The sequence below is a fragment of the Convolutriloba macropyga genome, chromosome 6 (assembly GCF_964194025.1).
Source record: "Convolutriloba macropyga chromosome 6, txConMacr16.3, whole genome shotgun sequence".
Taxonomy (NCBI): Eukaryota; Metazoa; Xenacoelomorpha; order Acoela; family Convolutidae; genus Convolutriloba; species Convolutriloba macropyga.
The window spans coordinates 45,990,499-46,011,945 of NC_134473.1; the positions used below are offsets into that span (position 1 = coordinate 45,990,499).

Below are 21,447 nucleotides of genomic sequence, written 5' to 3' on the forward strand. Positions count from 1 at the left end.
AGCTGAAAACTCAATACAGAAATGACATATTTTTTCAGATGGTCAAAAATGCTTAAGAGCGCATGTTGGTTGATATGGATTATTGCAAAACAGACTTAGCTAATCATCGCTGGCCGATTGCCAGAGAAAAGCCACAATAGCAACGTTGATCTGCCCTCTCAAAATAAAGTAAGAGAAACAGTCGAAAAACGAAATTCCTTGTATTAAATGAAAAGATGTTAAATTTAGATTATTATTCTCTACAACTTTTTGCTGCCTCAATAAGCTGCTCTCAAGTCTCTTTCAATTAGCGTTGCAAATCTTCCCTTGACCTTATCTCTGATTTAAAGTAAAAAAAAGTCAATTTCAGAGTGAGAAAGTCATTTCTGAGAGTGAGGTAAGTCAAGTGTGACCAAAAACTTACAAAAACTTAATCACACGAAAGAAAAAAAGCGCTTCCTTAAGTGTGAAAAAAAATATTTCCGGAAACAACTCGAATTAATAAATGACCATCTTCACAGACCAAATAAACCTCCTACAAAAATACACAAACATTTTGAAAAAGAATCAGGAAAAGGTAGTTGGAAATCTCCTGCTGGATCAGTAAATCACAATTATTAGAAATTGCCCGCTCCAGCATTCCAGTGTCTCTTATTAGCAACACCTAAATAATTGCTCCTAGCTAAAAACTGAACAACAAAAACCGATGTGGGAAGCAAAAGGAAAAAGGAATAGACAAGAGACTTTTTATTACAGAAAAAAATCTGTAAAAATGTGCAATTTTACCTCAATTTGTTTAATGAAAACAACTCAAAATAGAATCGAACATAAAGAAAGAGCACAAAACTCCTCAAACGCGATAGAAGATAGATGATACTGAAACAGGAAATTCTAAGCGTCAAGCAGTTTTCTTGTTTCGTCCGCAGCAGTTTCAGTAGATTGGTTAGCTATGCTGAACTCAGCCTGGAGGACAAGAAGCTTATTACCTATAGAACTTAGAAATATATTTTTAGGCATTTTCATAACTTAATGCACCAAGTCGTTTAACAAGTCTTAGTGCCCCGACTTTATTGTTTTATCCCGTTCTGTTGAATTTGCACTTCGACCTTGAACGTGAATATATTGAAATGAATTGCGGTTTCGCCGAAAACTGGGCGGACTGGCTCCTGATAGTCGAAAAACTTGAAATGAAAAGAAAATCCAAAAAGTTGAAGAAATTAGCAAGCTTTATAATTGATTTTTTCGTTATACCTCCTTTTTTGTTAATTGATACATACAACTCAGCAAACAGATAGGAAAAACTCTAGTTTGCACAAGTCGCCCATGAACTTTGATCAGCGTCAATTTAAGACCCATTCAACAAATAATGCAAAAAAACTTTGAGAAAATTTTCACCTCCAATGTAGGACATCCCAGCAGCTTTAGCAGACTCTGTACTTAGATAAGGACCGATTGGCTCATTTCATGTACACTTAAGTTCCCACTTTATCAGTTTCGTACCTGTTTCGATGCTCATCAATGCGGGTTTTATGGACTTGAAATTGTTGGACAATAGAGCCCGCCTAACATCAGGATTAGAAACGGCGCCACTTTCGTAGGCTGAAGTGCCCATTTGAGAGGACGTGTATCCGATGTTAGAATGAATCTTGTGTTTGAGAACCAACTCTTCCGCATGAGGATCAGTCCACAAATGGTCTGGAGTCTTGGCTTTAGAGTAGTCCAGGGAACAGGGGCCCACTAAACAAATGGGACCTGTTATGTTTGCGTCTCTGGTATGTTATGCGACTCTCAAATTACAAACTAATTGCTATCACAAAAAATATGTGAAAATAGATGTAAAACAGAAGGGAAGAGAGGGAAAATTGCTACCACACAGTGGATCCAATGGGCTAAATTAAATTTTTAGCTATGAGCTAAAAATTTAAGCTCGGTTGATTATATGAGAGCTCATATGATTATTGCATTAACAACGATGATCGGCAATGTGCGCTTACACAATAATTCGACTCCTCTCATCAAAACAATTGAAAAAAAGTTTTATTCAACGTTTGAATAAAATATTTAAAAAGTGCTTGGCTGCTCAAATTGACAGCAGTTTCACCTGACAAGCAGTTTCACCGAAGATTTGTCGGAACAAGGTATCACAGTAGGCGAGGCTTTTTTATTAAGATTGGAGATTTAAACATTGGGACAATAAGTTCCGACAAAATTTTGCCATATCCGGACACTTATAGCTGGCGAAATAACTAATGATCCAAAACCTTGAGTAACGAAAAAAAAAACGAAGACTAATGTTTCATCGTCAATTTCAATCGTCAGATCCCGCCAATTTTTTGATTTAGCAGCTCATAAACAATGTAAAAAGTTGTCAATGGGAGTTAAAATACAGGAAAAATTAAGTAAAACGGGGGAAAAATTGATCTAAATTAGCAACAACAGATAAAAACTACAGTAAGAAAAAGGAAAAGGAATAGACAAGAAACTTTTAGTACAGACAATTATCAGTAAAAAATTGCACAATTTAACCTCAATTTTGTGTAATGAAAACAACTCAAAATGATATCAAACAAAATGAAAGAGACTATAAAACTCCTTAAATGCTATAGAAAATAGAGGAATACGAAAGCTGCTAAAAAGCTTAAAACAAAGCAAATTTGTAAAAATTGTAAAAATCAATTAAAAGAGTAAAATTTGCTTCCGATGGTCAAATATGCGTCCACGCGCATGTTGGTTGGTTTGGATTATTGAGAAACCGATTGAAATAATCATTGCTGGCAGATTGCCAGAAAATAGCCTCAAAAGCGTCGCGAACCTGACTCAAAAGATAGTAAAAGAAACAGACGAAAAAGAAAATTTTTATTAAACGATGAGATGTTATATTTAGATTATGAATCTGCTGCGCAACTAAGTGCACTCAAATAAACTTCAACTAGAGTTACACACACACTCCCTTGACCTTAACTCTTTCATTTAAAGTAAATAAGCCAATTTCAGAGTAGGAACGTCATTTTTGAGAGAGTAAGTCAAGTGTGACCAAAAACAAAATCACACAAACGAAAACAAAAGCTCTACTAAGAGTTAAAAATAGAATTCCGGAAATAACTCGAACGAATAATTGACCATCTTCAATTACCTAGTGAACCTCCTACACAATTAAACAAACATTTTGAAAAAGTAGCAGGAAAGGGTAGTTGCAAATTTCCTGCTAGATCAGTAAACCACTCAATTATTAGAAAAATATGCCCAGTCCAGAATTCTAGTGTCTCCTTACAGCAAAACCTAAATAACTGCTCCTAAAAAAAGCTGAACAACAAAAATCGAAGTGAGAAGCAACAGAAAAAGAATCGACAAGAAACTTTTAATACAGACAAATATCAGAAAAAATTTGCACAATTTTACCTCAATTTTGTTTAAAGAAAACACCTCAAAAAATATCAAACAAAATAAAAAAAAACACAAAACTCCTCAAATGCTACAGAAAATAGAGGAATAAAAAACTGCTGAAAAAGCTTAAAACAGAGTAAAATTGTAAAAATAGCTGAAAACTCAATACAGAAATGACATATTTTTTCAGATGGTCAAAAATGCTTAAGAGCGCATGTTGGTTGATATGGATAATTGCAAAACAGACTTAGCTAATCATCGCTGGCCGATTGCCAGATAAAAGCCACAATAGCAACGTGGATCTGCCCTCTCAAAAAAAAATAGGAGAAAAAGTCGAAAAACGAAATTCCTTGTATTAAATGAAAAGATGTTATATTTAGATTATTATTCTTTACAACTTTTTGCTGCCTCAATAAACTGCTCTCAAGTCTCTTTCAATTAGCGTTGCACATATTTCCTTGACCTTATCTCTGATTTAAAGTAAAAAAAAAGCTAATTTCAGAGTGAGAAAGTCATTTCTGAGAGTGAGGTGAGTCAAGTGTGACCAAAAACTTACAAAAACTTAATCACACGAAAAAAGCGCTTCCTTAAGAGTGAAAAAAAGGTTTCCGGAAACAACTCGAATTAATAAATGACCATCTTCACAGACCAAATAAACCTCCTACAAAAACACAAACATTTTGAAAAAGAATCAGGAAAAGGTAGTTGGAAATCTCCTGCTGGATCAGTAAATCACTTAATTATTAGAAATTGCCCGCTCCAGCATTCCAGTGTGTCTTAGTAGCAAAACCTAAATAATTGCTCCTAGCTAAAAACTGAACAACAAAAACCGATGTGGGAAGCAAAAGAAAAAAGGAATAGACAAGAGACTTTATTACAGAAAAAAAACGGTAAAAATGTGCAATTTTACCTCAATTTGTTTAATGAAAACAAATCGAAATAGAATCGAACAAAAAGAAAGAGCACAAAACTCCTCAAACGCGATAGAAGATAGAGGAGAACAAGAACTGCTTAAAAAGCTTCAAACAAAGAAAGCAAAATTGTGAAAATAGCTTAAAACTCAAAGTGTAATATTGGCTGCAGAGGGTCAAAATACTTCCAAGATCATGTTGGTTGGCTTGGATAATTGAGAAGCCGATAAAACTAATCATGGCTGGCAGATTGCCAAAAATAGCTGCAACAGCTTTGGATCTGCAGATGACGAAAATTTCAATTTCTTGTATTAAATGCTAAGATGTTATACATAGATTATGAATCCATATAAATTTTTTGTGCGTCAATTAACTGCTCTGAAACAAACTTCAATTTTAGCTACACATATCCCCTTGATCTTCTCTAATTGATCTAAAGTAAAAAAAGCCACAATCAGAGTGAAGAAGTACTTGTATTGGTGTTCCCTGATTATATTAATAAGTATCTGATGACAATTACAATATGTTTCAGGTCTTCGGATATGGGTCTAGCAGTTATCCCAAAACAATAATATTTCTAACAATCAATTCTCTTCTTCATTCCTTCTAAATCTTCAACTATTCAAAACCTTTCTACTACTTCAGTTCAACAAATCCAACCCTTCTAATGGCAAGTTATCTACAACTAATTCATTCAATAGTTCGTACATTTTTTCCACCAATAAGATTTAACTAAATCTAAACAGAAATGGCTGAACATTAAAATCAATCAAAGTGTAGACATTAGTCTGCGCTTCTTTAAAATTAATGATTATACTACTTAGCATTAATTCATAAAGCATGGATTCTTTGAAGCTTTTAAAAACCACATCAACAGGACGGCTTTTGGGGTTATAGTTGGCATACTGAAATTTTGCATGCAATTTGTAGCCAATTTTAAAATATAAATTAATTAAAATGGGGTGTATAGGTTTCGCGCAATTTGATTGCAAACAAGTTGCATGTTGTCTATATCTGCTGGAGCACTGTCTTGATTCGTCAGGTTGAAGTGCTGCATCAACTGTTGCTCACTCAAAACAATCTAATTGTTTGCAAGTTTACTCATAGGATGTAATTGTAGATACTGATAATCTGTTGCGGACACAACCAACATCGGCTTTGATTTAATTCTCTTTTCACAAACCACTGATGTGATAACTCTAGCATATCGTTGACGATAGCATTGTAGAACATATGTTAGTCCAAAATGCAATAATAAGGAAATACGAAAAGAACAAAATCCAGTCGTTACTGACATTTTCCAAGTTCCAGCTTCTCGAAATTTATTCTGAATGCTTGGCTTCAAGTTTTTCATGTTGAGAATAATAGGTTCTGAAATCTCTTCATTTTCAATTGTACTTGTTCGATAATTTGTCTGTGAGCATCAGAAATTGATGAGGTGTGGGAGTTCCGCTAAATCTGGTAGCTTACTAAAGAGATGATATAATGGATCAGCTAGTTTGATGTCAATCATTATTGCGCTGTCATTTTTGCAAGAAAACCTATCCACTCAATTCCATTGCGCTAGTCTCTATATTTGTTCCGCATTTTTTTACACATACCTGACACCCAGGAAGTTTTGTTCGTTTAAGATGGTCAGTATTTTTCAAATCACTGAGAAAAAGATCAAAGTTTCTACTTGATGATGTTATCAGCCATTTACCATTACCAAGATTTTTCGCTTTTTCCTTAATCGGAAGTTTGACCGTCAAGATATTACAATTCTGTAATGCTGAGAACTGATTGCCAATTAGTAGTGAACCAAGACACGTATTTTCTGCGGTTTCTAATTAGAATACATTTATGCATACAGAAAAGGTAAAGGAGCCCACATAGTTGTCAATTTGTGGTTGTGAGAGTAATGCTATGCGGTTTGTAGATTCAGCTATTGCAATATAAATTGATTCCAATTCATATTGAGAGGCGTAGCCATCTTCTCCTCCGTTTGGCATAGGCACTGGAGTTGCTCTATATAAGTTGAGAGCTGTCCAGATGCAAACGGCACTGCCAAGGTGAAAATCATTCCTGATTTGACTAAAGCTACATTTGTCAAGATTTTTGTCTCGTAATATGTAAGAATTTGGTTCGTTGGTATAGCAAGTGTTAATCTATCTGTCTGGTGAACTTGAGCTAAGGCTACCTTTTGAAGAATTTCAAATAGCATTGATCGCGGTAGTAGAGTCATCGGTATAACTTTGTTAACCATTGACATGACAGAATTCAGTAAATAGAGTTTGTAGGCGTAAACAGCGACTCGGTATGCTTTAATCTCATTGTTAATTGCGAGCAGTGAAGCTGCTAAGTTTGTTTGAACTTGTAGCAGCTCGTCCCGTGCGTAGAAATACTGATTACATGCCATTAAGCGTCTCGTAATTTCATTTAGCAATTTAATAGCCGTATTTAAAATTATGCTGTGGTTTTTCTGCGTTTCAGTGAGAAGTTATTGCGTTTTTTGTATATCTTTCATTTGCGATATTATTAAAAATATTTTGTTCAATTTCGAGTGGACTTCGGTCCAGCGATATTTTCTTTCAGTTCTTGCAAGGCATAGTCAATATCCTCTTGACTGACTTGATCCTCCGCAACTTCCAAATATTGACTTTAACGTACATGCAACTCCTGCCCCTGCTGATAAAACAGTTAAAGCTCCGAACGCTATTAAGCCAGCTCCTCTTTTATTTCTATAAGATGAGTAATTATCCAATGATGTTGTTGATCTCATTGTTTCAATAAGTTCTCCTTGAAGTTCTCTTATGTCGATTTTGTCTGCTTGTAGTTGTTTTTCAACGTGTTTTGAAATCAATTCAAAGTTCAGCGATGATTTATTCGTTGACATATTTGACAAGTCGCAACCGAACTCGTATTTGCTCCATGCTGTTGATAACGTAGTCGTCAGATGTTTGATTTGCTCGTCAAATGTTTCGTTAAGTTTTGTTAAAGGAACCAAAAACTGAACGTTGATGAAATTTTCAGCTACAAAAGTTTTGTTGGTAAACAAAATCTATGCCGTTTTTTTGATATTCGCAATGACTCGATGAAATAGTTACTGTATCTATTAGACTCAGATATGCTAGCAAAACCATTTTGTGAGAATATGACAGGTTTTTTGCTACGATTTGATTTTTATCCTTAGGTGGCCAAGCTAAGAATAATTTGTTTTCATCAAGCCATTGTAATTGGAAATAATAACTTCAAGCCTTGAGACTCAAAAGAAAACATCTGCGGGCACTGATAATAAAATTTTTGGGTAACTAGATTTTTCAAAGAAATCCTGCAGAAATAATTTCGTTTTCAAAACTCTAGGATTGATTTGTTGCATTTCTCACACCGAAAGCCGTCCTTTTGAACTGTAGCGTATAATTTTGCTGTTTCGTCGTAAAAGTTTAATAGCTGAATTTTATTATTTGTTTTTGTAAATTTCTAAAAATAGTGGGGTCTAGACTAGACCTCACTTTTCAACATGTAACTTTCTTTTTAAATTTGGTCATAATTTTAGCATTGTTCTGATAACTGAAGTGAAATGTTTGTTTTCAGTGTCCTCTGTTGTAACGCAATGTATGAAATAATTCTAACTCATCACTAATGGTAAGTATGTTTTCAGTTGAAACAGCTTTCGCTTCATTGTAATTCTCTTTATGTTGTCTTCGGCCTGTAATGAGATCAATGTAGACTTTGAAACAAAAGTTTCGTGTTGCAAAAATACAACCATATTCTTGGAGTCTGGGGTGGGTCTTCACCTCGAATAGTGTGGAGTATCCCTGCATTTCAGAGGATTTGGAATCTTCTGTTATACAGTATTGGTGGTTGTTCTCTCTGGCCTGTGTATTGTGTGCATGCTGCTGGCCATGTTTAATTGCTGCTCTTTTGTACTTTTCCGAAGTACCTCTGAAAATTAATCTTTCAGTGTAACTCAATTTAATGTAACTCAAGATTCAAAGGTAAACAAGTAAAACATTCTTCATTCGTAATGTAATGAGAGGTAATTTTTATTTAAGTTAAAACATGCCAACAACACGAAATTTTTCATTATCATTATACGAAGAAATTGAAATATTCAAGAACAGCTTCTATAATGACTCGATTTTAAAATTCCTTGGCTGGAAACCTGTGCCAATTATCAATGTTCAAGGCGCTTCAAATTGGTCTGATGTTATGGCGGAGTTCAACAATTAATGTTTCAATTATATATTAAATAACAGATCAAGGTACGCGTTGCAATAACAAACCATAATTTGTTCAAAATTGATAATAGCTTTTTAGATGATGTTGAAAATATTAGTAATTCGAGTCAATTTCGTGACACTGTTGATAATTATAATACCCTGCCTTCAACTGTAATAAACAACTGTCGTGAATCATGAACTTTCATTTTCTGCAAATTTTTTGTTAAATTTATGTACCTTTCCTATTCCTGAGACGTAAACTTTTACTAATTTTGATAAATTATTTCAATTTAATCCATATTATACAGATGGACACGTTGGAACGGGTGGGAAAGATTCAATTTCAAATACTCCTGTGAGTGAAAAATTATTCATAATTTGTAACCGTGGCAAACAGTGTTTTATTGGAAAGTGTTACGAATTTCATTCAATTAGTAAAGAATGGCCCGGGTAAATACAAACATTCCATGTACTATTACGTTCCAAACAAATCTAATTTCCTCTGCCAGCCTGCTTTATGCGCGCATTCAGTTTTAACCTTCACAACCGGTCTGTCGCATGTCTTGGGTTGGGAAGCCAAAAACAAAAAAGATATTAGTCGCGCACAAGAAACACTCAGCAACTATGGCAATGGTTTACAAAACAATGCGTTCAAAAGCCTGATTAACATTCATGGCATAAAGGGAGCTGCTGAATGGAGTAGTTTTCGTGATAATCAACTTGGAATAGTCAGCGGAATAACGGAGCATTTACAATCTTATGCTTCTTCTGGGCAAAATATTGTTATTACCAATAGTACCAGTAAACGTCGTCGCCCTGTTGGTCCAAGTAAAAGTCGCAAGCGGAGTTTCTTCTTGCCTGGCCAGAAATCAAAATATGAGGAAAGGCGAAATAAGGATATAGGCAAAATATAATTTAGAGAAATAAGTTAGGGAATATAGGAATATAATTCTAAGAATTTGTTTGTATATTTTAGAAAGCCTTCAGTTAAGGTTGCACCGTGGTGTTGGCAGAGACTTACAGCAGTGAATGAATTGCATTCAATAAGTTTATACAGCATAACAAGTCTCTGGGATGCGTATCAAACATGTCGGGCAGGAGTTGAAAGTCAACGGCGGCCAAATGACCAAATTACCCAATAAAAGTACGTTTTTTTAAAAAGTATTGTAATTTAAGCTGCTAGCACATAAAAGTTTCGATAATGAGTATGGGTTCATTCAATGCCCAAGAACCTAAGCTACAATCGTATGCAGACGGATTTTTCATTTTTTTTAACTTGAAAAAATTGCATTTTTGTTGGTTTTTCTAATCATTATTATGTTATAAACATGAATGATCTGGGAAGATTTTCATTTCTTCTCTTTCGACTTGTGCATTTTACAGTTTTGCCAGAGGCAAGTTTAGAGTGGTTGGTGTTCATTCAGTGTGTACTGCAATTAAGTTAGGAAAGTAATCCATATGAACATAAACACACTAATATCAATGCGTTGTTTTATAGAAGAAATAATGTTGTAGTAATTAAAATAGAATAATTTTTTTGACAGAAAAATCTCTAACTAGATTGAAAGTGCTGAGTCGGTATCCTGAGTCCACCATATCGTGAAACCGTGTTGGGAACTTGCGGAGATTGTTGTTTAGCTTGCACTGTTACAGTTTGTTGAACTGGTTTTTGAGCCATTGAAAGTGAAGTTGAATCATTACTACTTGATAGGGCCGCTCTTTCAGCCTTTTTATCTGCTATTATTTTTGCTAAGTTTGGTACTGGTGCTTTTGGTTCAGGTGGTGGGGTCGCTTTTCTGGTACTGACGGTTTCTGGACTTAAAACTTCAACTTGATGTTGAATGTACTGGATCATTTCTAATTGATTCCGGAGATTTAAAGATCGTATTTGATGAGTCAGCACTTGATTGTGTTTGGCTATAAGAGAAGCTGGAATCAGCCGTTCTCCTTTCCGGAGTATTTTATGTTGGTTGATCATTCGGTTTCGATTTTGTTATTTTTGTTTCTACTTTTCTTGCTCTATTTAAATCCCATGGATTGTAAAGCATTTCTTCTAAACTACTGTCGAAAATTTCTGTTTCTCGAAAAGCTTCAGGCACTAAAGGATCTGGAGTGCATTGTTTACTGTCAATGGTAGCAAGGTCTTTTATTTCGTACTGTGGTTTGATAGGTTTTAATCGAATTCTCTGGACCATTTGCGTATGGTTTGTATTAACTTTTCTGACTACGTAATTGCTTCTGGAAAGAATTTTCTCAATTCGATATAGCCCATTCCATTTAAATTGTAGGTTGCTAAATTTCTCGTGCTCATTAAACAGTTTTGGGCTCGACATGTTACAATATTCAAGTAAATTTTAGTGGCGCGGCTGCTGCTTTTCTATCAGAGTATTCTTAATATTTGTTGTAAGATTTCACGAGTAATTCTTTTGTATGACCGAAAAGTGTCGTCATTTTGCTCTGTAAATCAGATATGTAATCAAACCTCCTGCTACTGTGACGGTACAGTGTTCAGTTGTTAAATCTTATATCTATAGGATTCATTGGAATTCGGCCATGAAAAAGTAGCGTCGGTGGGCAACCAATAGTTGTATGGTAGTATTGGCTAGTATTGTGTTGGAATAGTGCCAGGTCTATATGCTTATGCCAATCGTGTTGTAATTGATTTCCATATAATTTTAAATAGCGCTTCAGTGGTCCGTGAGATCGCTCAACTACACCAATCGTTTATGCGTGCTTTACTGTAGTATGCTCGAGCTTTATTTCTAAAATGTTTGCGAGTTCATGGAGTAATTTTGAAACAAATTGTGAACCTTGATCAGTGACTATTGAAATTGGTATATATGAGTGTCGCATGAACCATTGTACAAGAAACTTGGCAACTGTTTCTGCTGATATGGAAGTGAGTGGTTGCGCGAACATGTATTTTGTAAAAACGTCCATTCCGATCAATATATAAAATATCCGCCACTATGGGATGATATTCCTACAATGTCTATTTGGAGCATGTCAGCTGGTAGGCTGGTGTTAGAACTGACTGGAGTTAGTGGAGGTGTTAAGTATTTGTGCTGTGGAGATTTTGCTTGTGCGCACGTTAAACAATTATTAATATACACTACTAGAAAGTCAATGAAACCTGGAAGAGTATTTTCTGTGGAACTCACGTAGCATTTATTGTATTCCCAAGTGTCCCTTCATTTTACTGTTGTGAATACGGTGCAGCAACTCTGTTCGTAAATGCTTAGGAACGACAAACTGTTTATGGTAATTTTGTCCCGTATGATCAAAGAACTTTCTATACAGTATACAATCTTCTAATGTTAGTCGGCTAAGGTGCTGATGGTATTTCTTCAAGTCATACGTTGAATACGTCGTTTCCGGTTTAATTTTATTCAATATCCAGGTTTTTACTTTCACTATGTCTGGGTCATTGCGTTGTTCTTTCACAGCATTCAGTGGAAACAGTCTAATTTATCCAGCCGGTTCTCTTGCGAAACTGCACAAGTTTGATTATAATGCACTCAACTCAGCTCTGTAATTTCTGCTTCTATTTCATTATCCGCATTTGTAACTATGATTTCTGGATTTTTGTGGTGAGTAGGTTGTGGCGCAATTTCTTCAGTAGTATATACTGACATAATTGAATTATCCGGTGTATTTGATAAAACGTCAATTTGGATTTTATGTAGTGGTATTTGATCTTCTAGCTTCATTTTCATTTTTATTGCCGGATTTATATGTACTCGAGACAAGTAATCCGCAGCTGCGTTTGCTTTGCCTGTAATATGGCCTATTACAAAGTTGAATGAAAGCACGTAGTCAACAGCGTTCCAAAGTTTGCCCGGTAGCCATTTTGCTTTTAAGAAACGTGTTACACTTTTGTTGTCTGTTAACACAACAGTTGGTTTGTTTGAGACTCCCCATATGTAATGTTCAAATATTTCAAAGGCATATTGTACACTAAGATTCTCCTTGACGTAGATTGAATGTTTCAATTGTGCTGGAGAGAATAAATGGGAACCAAAGGCTACTGGTGCAAAAGATTTTGAAGTGGTATTATTGGGAATAGAGTGATCTTCAATGATTAATACAAAGTCCTCTGCATAGAAACTTGCATCACACATGATGACGAATTGGCAGTTTGGTTTTGCCATCTTTAATGACAATGAACACGCTTTTTCTAGGTCATCTTTCAGCTTTTCAAGACTTATGTGATGTTCAGAAGTTAAAATGAATGTTTTCTTTTCGTAGTAGCTTAAAGAATGGTTGCAGCTTTTCAGCCAAGTTTGGAACAAATTTCTGAAAGTACTCAGGAAATCCAATTGATCTACTTGTTTGTTTTACTGATTTTGGTAATTTTACTGTTCTCAGAAATTTTTCTAGCTTATCTCCTGTAATTGTATGACCAAGAAAATTAATTTCAGGTATTCTGAATTCGCATTTTTCTATTGACAATTTGAATCCCAGGCTTTCTATTTTAACAAAAAAAATTTCCAAGTTTTCAATAAGTGCATATCCATCGATTGCTCCTGATCCTAAGTCATCGAAATAAACAAAGCATCTATCGCTTGCAACGCATGCATGAAGGTGTTTGTTTACACAAGCACTGAAGGCGATCTGCTTAAGCCTTGCGCAAGTCGCTTGAAAGCGAATGTACGCCCTCCAAAATTAAATGCGAGAAATTGAATACTCAACTCATCCGCCATTTGCATCGAAAAATATGCTTGGCTGCAATCCATTTTTGCAAAAATTGATTTACCTGCTAAATGAGCACTGGCATCAGCCATTGTCAGAATAGGAAAATTATGATTCGAGTAGTCATGTCTAAGTAGGTGGTTTAATTTCCTAAGATCAATCAGAATTCGCAGTTTTCCACTTGACTTTCGTTGGGCGAAGATCGGTGACGAATACTCCGAAAATGGTAACGTTGTTATGATATCATAATATTGCATAAGTGCGAGATCAATAACTAGTTCGTCACGTCAGTGTATCGGAGTCATCGCATTTGGAGAATATACAGGATGGTTATGCTCAGGTGTCAATTTGAGTGGACTGTCGGTATTATTCCCTAAACCTAATCGGTGTCGTGCAAAAATTTTATGAAAGCGCACCCACAGTTCTTCCATTTCTTTTCTGTTGACTGGTATTGAGTATTGATTTATCACAAATAAATTTGCTAAGAAAATGTTTTCATTTGGCGTAATTAATGGTTGGATCAAGCATTTCTTCTTCCTTAAATTTCATTAGAGACTCATAAATTTTCTTTTCTACTCCGATATGCTTCGAGGCGTCTTTACAATTTTCAAGTGAGGGAAACCAAAATCCATCAGACTTTCGTGAAATGCTTTTTCACGCAAGTATGGTGCTTTTTAAGGATAGCTATCATCGCGTTCATTATTTATAATCAGACTACAAAGTGAGGGGTGAATTGGCTCGATAAATGACCTGAAGCATATTCATAAGTTTTGTCTGGGTTAATCAGTTCACATTCAATAATTTCTTGTTGATTCGGATGTATAGTAATTTTTGAGACTGTATGTAAAATTTGTGATTTCAATAATTTTCTATCGTACTTTGTTGATACGGCCAATGAGATAGTTAGTTCCGTTAACTAAAGAAGACCTTTAAAAGATGTATTACAATATTGTTTTTGCGAAGGAATGGAAGACCGAGTAACGTTGAAGTCATATTTTTTTTAAAATTAGGAATTCTTCTGTAAATTGACAATTCCCGACGCTTATTTGAATTTGAACGCACTTTTCAACAACGATAACTCTACCATCAGCCATTTTTATTGATTCGAGAAATACTTCTGACGAATTGAGGATCTTGCTTGGCTCCTTGTTCAGTATCAATTTGAAGAGTTTAATTGGCCATGCGCTCGAAAATGCGCCCGTATCTAATAAAGTGTTAATGTGGAAGCTATCAAAAATAAACGGTACACAGAAAAGTTTCCCTCCTAGTAGAAATTTTGCTGGTTTTACATGCTGGGACAATAGCCGTTAGATAATGTGGTTTTTTCAGTTTTTTAAAAGGGGGTATCTGCGGAATGGGATGTTTGTCCCACGTTCCGCGATTAGTCCAACTTCCTCTATTCTGGTGCGGTCGGCCAGCAAATGAGTTTTGTCCGCGATAGTTGTTGTTGTTGGGATTTCCCCTTGAACGCATGAAGCCCCTATATGGCCTTCATTGGTTAATGTCCCTCGAGAATCTCTGCATCTTATTTCCGAGTTCTTTCTGCGTTTTTATTAATTCGCGATTGGTAGCAGCAATCGAATTAAGTGCTTCCGTCATTGAATTTGTTGTCTCATTAAAAGAATGTGCATTAAAGGTTATACTTGTTGCTTCTTCATCTGGTAGATTTCTTTTCAACGCTAACCTCTTGGAGACAAATGTGCAAAGTTCTTGAACTGTTTTTGTATCTGGCTCCATCATAATTTAAGCCGTAGTTGGGAAGGCATGCCACTTATGAATGCGTCACGTATCCGCCTGGTTCTCTCTTGTGATCTATCTCCGCCTGTCGGATTTGGAAATGCTAAATTCGCCATTCTCGTCAGATCTGTTAAATAATCTGGGGTCTCTCTTGATAATTTGAATTTTCGTTCTTGAAATTTCAGTTTGAACAATTCTATTCTGTTTGCAATTAGATATCGGTTTTCGAGAGCTTCGATTGCTTTTTCAAATTTGTCTGTCTGCTGTTGGAATTTCCAAGAAGAAAGCTAATGCACCGCCTGTCAAATGCAGTTTGAGGTAATCCAATTTACCGTTGTTCGGTACTTGCGCAAGTGACACTGAGCTTCTGATGTGTTCCTTGAAACTTTGAAAATCTTCCGTTTCGCCACCGCAAAATGGGTTGAGAACAACAGTCGTAATGGCCGCAGCCATTGCTGTAACGTCAATCATTTTGCCGTTTGGATAGCATCAAAATTGTTGAATTATGTTTAAAAGGCAAAATTCATTTGAATTCGGGACTGCAAATCAATTATGAAGTTTGAGTTGGTAGTGAGAATTGATTAAATTTCAGTAAAGTCGTTCTGAATTTCAGTAGTGCAAAATATATGACTACCAGGTCGACTGTCGATTAGGTAAAATATGAAAATTGCGGTTTCAAAAGTACTTATAGAGTAAGATAAAATGGGACCAATATCGTTGTGAACTCTAACTTTGACATTTTTATCAAGAACGTTGAAAGTATTGATATTCGAAGTGTCAAACAAAGTTAGATTTCCATCGAAACTTAAGATAAACAATATTTTAAGTTCGAAAAATTCAACTTTTATCATTATCTCTAACTGCTTTTTCTCCTGTCACCAACTTATATTGGTGTTCCCTGATTACATTATCAAGTATCTGATGATATTTACAATAAATTTCAGGTCTTCGGATATGGGTCTAGCAGTTATCCCAAAACAATAATATTTCTAACAATCAATTCTCTTCTTCATTCCTTCTAAATCCTCTCCTTCAACTATTCAAAATCTTTCTACTACTTCAATTCTACAAATCCAATCCTTCTAATGACAACTAATTCATTCGATAATTCATATTTTTTCCACCAATAAGATTTAACTAAATCTAAATAGAAATGGCTTTCCATTTTGTTACTTTCCATTTTGTTGTACTTTCCATCTTGTTGTACGTTTCCATTTTGTTGTACGTTTTGTCCAATTGAAGCTTGGTCTCATCAATGAGAAGTCTCATCCAGTTTTTTGCTTTAAACTTGAAACCCTATTGTGGTCTTGTGTAGCAAACTACATCTTGAACGTGATGCATTTTTAAAAAAGTTTGTTAGTCATCAATTTTCAAGTTTTTGTTGTTCTTTAAAATTTTCTTGTTAAAATAAGCCTCATTCATTTTCGAATGAAACACAAGTGATCATACACAATCTATCATTTATATATTAGATGAAATAATACGAAGAATAATTTAATTAACATACAATTTTAAGACAGCTGATATTTTTATTGGCTGTAATACTTTGTATTTTCGTAAACTAATTGTACACTTTTTCTTTTTCTGTATCTGCAGTTTTTCTGCAGTCTTTTTCCATCACACATTTCTACCGCACCTATTCGTTTCTGGAAGAATTATTGATGAATCTGTCTTGAATTTTGTGGTTAATAATGTTTTTTATGAGTACTGAAAACATTTGGTTTGAAAAAAATTGGGTTTAAAAAGGATTTCCGATCTTCAACTTCTTTTTCTGTTTGCGACTGGTTATCTAAAACCATTGTGGGTAAATTCCATCTGCTTTGTAGTTCAAGATAAGTGAGTTTCTTCATTTGGGTCTTAACTGATGGTATTTTGACTGTAATATATGCTTTTAAATTTAGCGTACTTTTTTATTAGCAGTTTGAAATGTCTCGTAATGTTATTGATGGTTAGAATCATAAGCTCTCTATTGCTGCATGTTTTTTATAGTTCATTTTGTTCTTTGGGTTTGTAGTTTTTTTTACTCAAACATCTACTTCTGTGTATCTTTTCTAATCTTTTTATTTGGTATACAATTAGGTTAAAAACGTGGATGAGCGGGGTCGCAACATTGTGCGAACGCACATTACCGGGCGTCATTGTAAGATAAAAATAGTATTGTCATATCTAAATCAGCATTAACTCAGATGACATACTTGACAAGACTATTTTGTTTTATTAGCATAAAAAGAGTCTTGTCAAATCCAAATTAGCCGCAATAGCTTCGTACATCTGCAGTCTCAAAAAAGCCAAAAAAGAAATTTCTCTTTTCATTAAGGGCTGAGATGTCAAATTTTGATTAAGAATCTGTACAACTAATGCTATTATTGCTGTTTCTATTAGCTGCTCTTAGATAATCTTCAATTAGCGTGATAATATACAGTCACTTAACCTTATCTCTTTGAATTAAAGTAAAGAAAAGTCAATTTCAGAGAGAGGAAGTCATTTTTGAGAGTGAGATAAGTCGCGGACAAAATTCAACACAATTCCAAGCCTTAAAAAATTCATTGGCTCAAAGATCGTTAGGCAAAAATTGTTAAGAAAACTTCAAATTTCAAAAAACAGAAATTCGTTCTATTAAAATGTTGAAAACAATTCAATGGCACCCTAGAAACCCCTTAATAACATACTATTAAAACCTGGACGAGGTTACCTGGCTACTGAAGCGAGAAACACTAAATAAAAGACAAATAATTTAAAAAACTTGAAAAAAATTGCAAAATTTTGTCAACAAATTTCCAAAGTGTTAAATTGTTGAAATGGAACCGATTGAAACTAACAACCGTGCAGTAACTTTTTATCAGACCGTTGAATAGATTTTCTGGCACTTGAGAATGCACAAATATCATAAATTGACAAAAAATTTAGAAAACTTAAAAAAATTGCAGATTTTATTAAAAAAAATGCTAAAATTGGAGACATTAAAATGTTGAAAACCAATCTAATTTTTTCAATCCTATTACCAAACATTATTGGAGCTTCGCTGACCCCTAAAGCTGGAAAAACTCAAAAAATGACAAAAATTTTCAAAAAACTTGAAAAAATTGCAAAAGTTAGTATCATTTTGCGTGTTTGTAGTACCAAAACATATAGCCCATAAAATGGTCATAACAAGTAATTTTGTCTCCAACAAAGGCCTTCATCAACTTTTAAAACTTCAACCTAATGCCGAACTTTTAAAACTTAAACCTACAACCTTGATGGACTACTAAAACCCACTTTGGGCCTCTAATGAAACTTAATGCCCGCTGGGCTTTACCTGTTTATCCCGTTTTGAATGATTAAAGTCATCGAAAAATGTGTCATCGAAAACATCTTTAAAAAAACACAGCGCCCCAATACAATTCAAATTCTTTGAATTGTAAAAAACCAAGAGAAGGCCAATAACAGCCCCAGCTATTGCTGTGCGGCTACCAAAAACCAAGAGAAGGCCAATAATAACCTCGGATATCGCTTCGCGGCTATTAAAAATATCCAAATTTGAATAAAACTCAGATGAGTGATACTTCAAAAGACTAGCAAAACAACCTTTAAATGGCCAATATCGCATACTCAAACCTCGTAACAAAAAATATTCAAAACCAAAAAAAACTGCCTAAAAACGCAACAAGTGGGCAAAAAATTTCACTCGCTGTAAGAAAATTTTCTGACACCCCAATTTCTCGCTCTCTTGAAAACAGCCGTAAGAATAAAAGGCCACTCTTTCCGCATCACTCCCTTATTTTGTTCAGGCCTAATTTTTTTCACGTCTTTCACTTCCTGCTTCGAAATTCTTTCCAATGAAATTGATCAAAAAGACCTTTCTCCGATACTCCTCTTGGAGTCTTAAAAGTGTTTCAGCATGGTCTAACTAAATAGAACAAAGAAGCAACAATTTCACTGGATTGAAACTAATTTAACAATAATAATATTGGTTGGTGACTACTAACCCATTAGAGAAATGAGGAGAGTTGTGACAACAGGATCACACATGAACGCATCCTTCTCGTAAAATTTACTGAAACAAAACAATACAGCAGTCGAGTAAAGCAGTAATGCTCCAGCTACAATTGGCAGTTCAAACGACACCAAAACTCCGATTTATAAAGTATTGATAAATATTTGTCGTCCATGTGAGTCTGAGATCAATGTGACGAGGTACCCATCTGCATCTACGATTGTATCAGAAGCGATGCATCAGCGGAAGACTGCCATATCAACTTTCCATAACAATGAGAAGTGTTTCCTTTCAGTTAACCGTGTTCCAAAATGTTAGAGTTTACTAGAGACCAACTGTCAGCAATAGCAAAATATCAGGATTTCAAATTCAACCGCACATTAGTCTTATATTAGCGTGTTTCATAACTACCGGTCAAATAGCATGAATTTTTTCAAAAAGTATTTTTATTACTACTGATAATTAAACAATGCTTCTTACATGGACTCTTTGCAAATCTGATCAATGACTCGATCCAGGATTCCTGCGAACAAGGAGAGCCGCATCCACAGGAATTTGAGGGCCCTATCGGAGGGAAAGTCTTGAATAGCCCACGACACTGAACCCTGGCCATTCTGTGCATTGTAATTCTTCATCATGATTTTATACGCATTCTGTTTATCCTGCACTTGGCACAGAATATCTGTCAATTGTTGCTTTAGTTCGGCAGTTGTTGCCAGCTGTTTACACAGTTTTGATACCAGACTTAGGCTGGCAGAGAACTCAGGTTTGCCTAAAACGTGATCAGATTAAGTCTGACTTCATTTCACATGGCAAAATGCTACCGTTTTAAGTTTTATCTATTAACTGTAATTTATAAATGGTCACATTTGAGGGTCCAATAGCCGATTCTTCAAATGAAAACGAAGATTCGATTGTAACTGAAATGATAAATTACTAATTATTAATTCACAACTGTTAAACATTACGTTTTGTCGATCCGCCTTTACTATTCTCTTTCTGATAGCTTCACATGAAACTACAGCTCGTACTGAAATCAATTTATGCAACAGTGTGCATTAGGTTCCAGTTCCTTCCCAAGATCCGCCGGAGAATGATGGCAAAAAGCTCAAGGCGTATTATAGCAAGTCTATTTGATCACAAACACAAGATTAAATTACCCCGCAATATCTGTTCCAGAGACTCACCTCCAGCGGTGATAGCCCCTCCGTTCCATAGACCTCCAATGCTGAAAGGACTCGACACACTTTTCTTCAGCTTATGTGTTAAACACAGATCCACGACGCCTAAATTTGCAAAATAAAACATTAAGTCAAACGGCGTAAACACCCGGAAACCAAAATGGGGCCTTAAAACCTCAGAAAACTTTAATTAAAAAGATAAACATAGTAATTGTGCCTCTGGCCCTCCTAACATGGTATCTCAAGCATCTTTTACATGCTGTCACTTGCACAACCCCCCGACAAATCTAAATGAGATATTTCATACATTACTATATTGGTAAATTTAACGAATAGATGTCAGCTTCCCAGACTCTGCGCCATATTAATGCTTTGCTCCACTAACAGCGTTTAAAAATTAAAAGGTGGAGTGCGTCCTATAGCAGTGGTAGAATTTTTGCCACGAGTCGCGGGAAAATGTTTTTTACAGGCAGCCAATAAGGAAGCAGTTGAACTATTCTCTTCAAAGCAGCTTGTGGTAGCACTTAAACGAGGATCTGCGAAAGGTTTATGTCACAAAAAAAAATGAGAGAAGCTTTGAATTTCCGAAAGCGTTGGAATTTTTGAAAATATGCTTTCTAAAACGCTTTCAATTCCTTTGAAGGGAGCAAAGATTTGGAAGCAGCGAAAAAATAATACCAGTTGTTTTTCATCCTCTAGCTCTTCGAAGCTTAGTAACCTTTCTGGCAATACCTAAATTCTAGGCAATACCTAGAAGTTTATTTCAACGACGGGAGAAATAAACTTCTTTTCTGTATACCGTTATGACCCGTTTCATCTAAGCAGTTGACCTCGGCTCGGCACACTTTCAGCAATGCTGGTGCCTCAATGACAGTATACTTGCAGGATCAGAGCAAGCGCTGCTGTAGGCTTCAGACTCTAACCATTTTCGTTGATAGATGGGATCTGAGCCCAGAATTGACGAGTATATTCTCTGATCTTGCTTGAACATAATCCACAATTCGCTTTAGGGATCTTGCGTTGCCATAATCCAGGTGAAAAGGAAAAAAATTTGAAATGATTTTGATTCACTGCAGAGAACCCGAATTTTGAGAATGTTTTGGGATGAGTTTAAACAGTTCTTGGGAAAAATCTTGCTTCCCAATCTATAAAATATTCGAGTTTGAATTAGGCAGGCAATTGAGCAAGTAAAAGCCGCTAATGTGGGCTATGTGGCTCAGCATTCAACAGTCGTTGAACTCTATCTGAAGAGAACCGAGTGGAAATTCACACTTGCTAAAGCATAAAATTTGCCGCAGAAACATATGCTCATAGCATTCTCAAACAGAAGGTAAACACAATGGATTTATAACGACGGTCATTGACCTAAGCTGAATCAAATAGCT

General features: G+C 35.3%; 1 protein-coding gene across 1 annotated transcript; it reads right to left on the reverse strand.

Moving 5' to 3' along the window:
• Positions 1–954: 954 nt before the first annotated feature.
• LOC142341329 (uncharacterized) lies at positions 955–21,053 on the reverse strand. The gene is made up of 5 exons (XM_075392254.1): positions 20,942–21,053; positions 20,069–20,167; positions 19,362–19,653; positions 18,874–18,941; positions 955–1,716 (listed from the first exon to the last, which is right to left on the reverse strand). The coding sequence occupies exons 1-5, from the start codon at positions 21,051–21,053 to the stop codon at positions 1,442–1,444; spliced, it is 846 nt and encodes a 281-aa protein (XP_075248369.1). The 3' UTR covers positions 955–1,441.
• Positions 21,054–21,447: the final 394 nt, after the last annotated feature.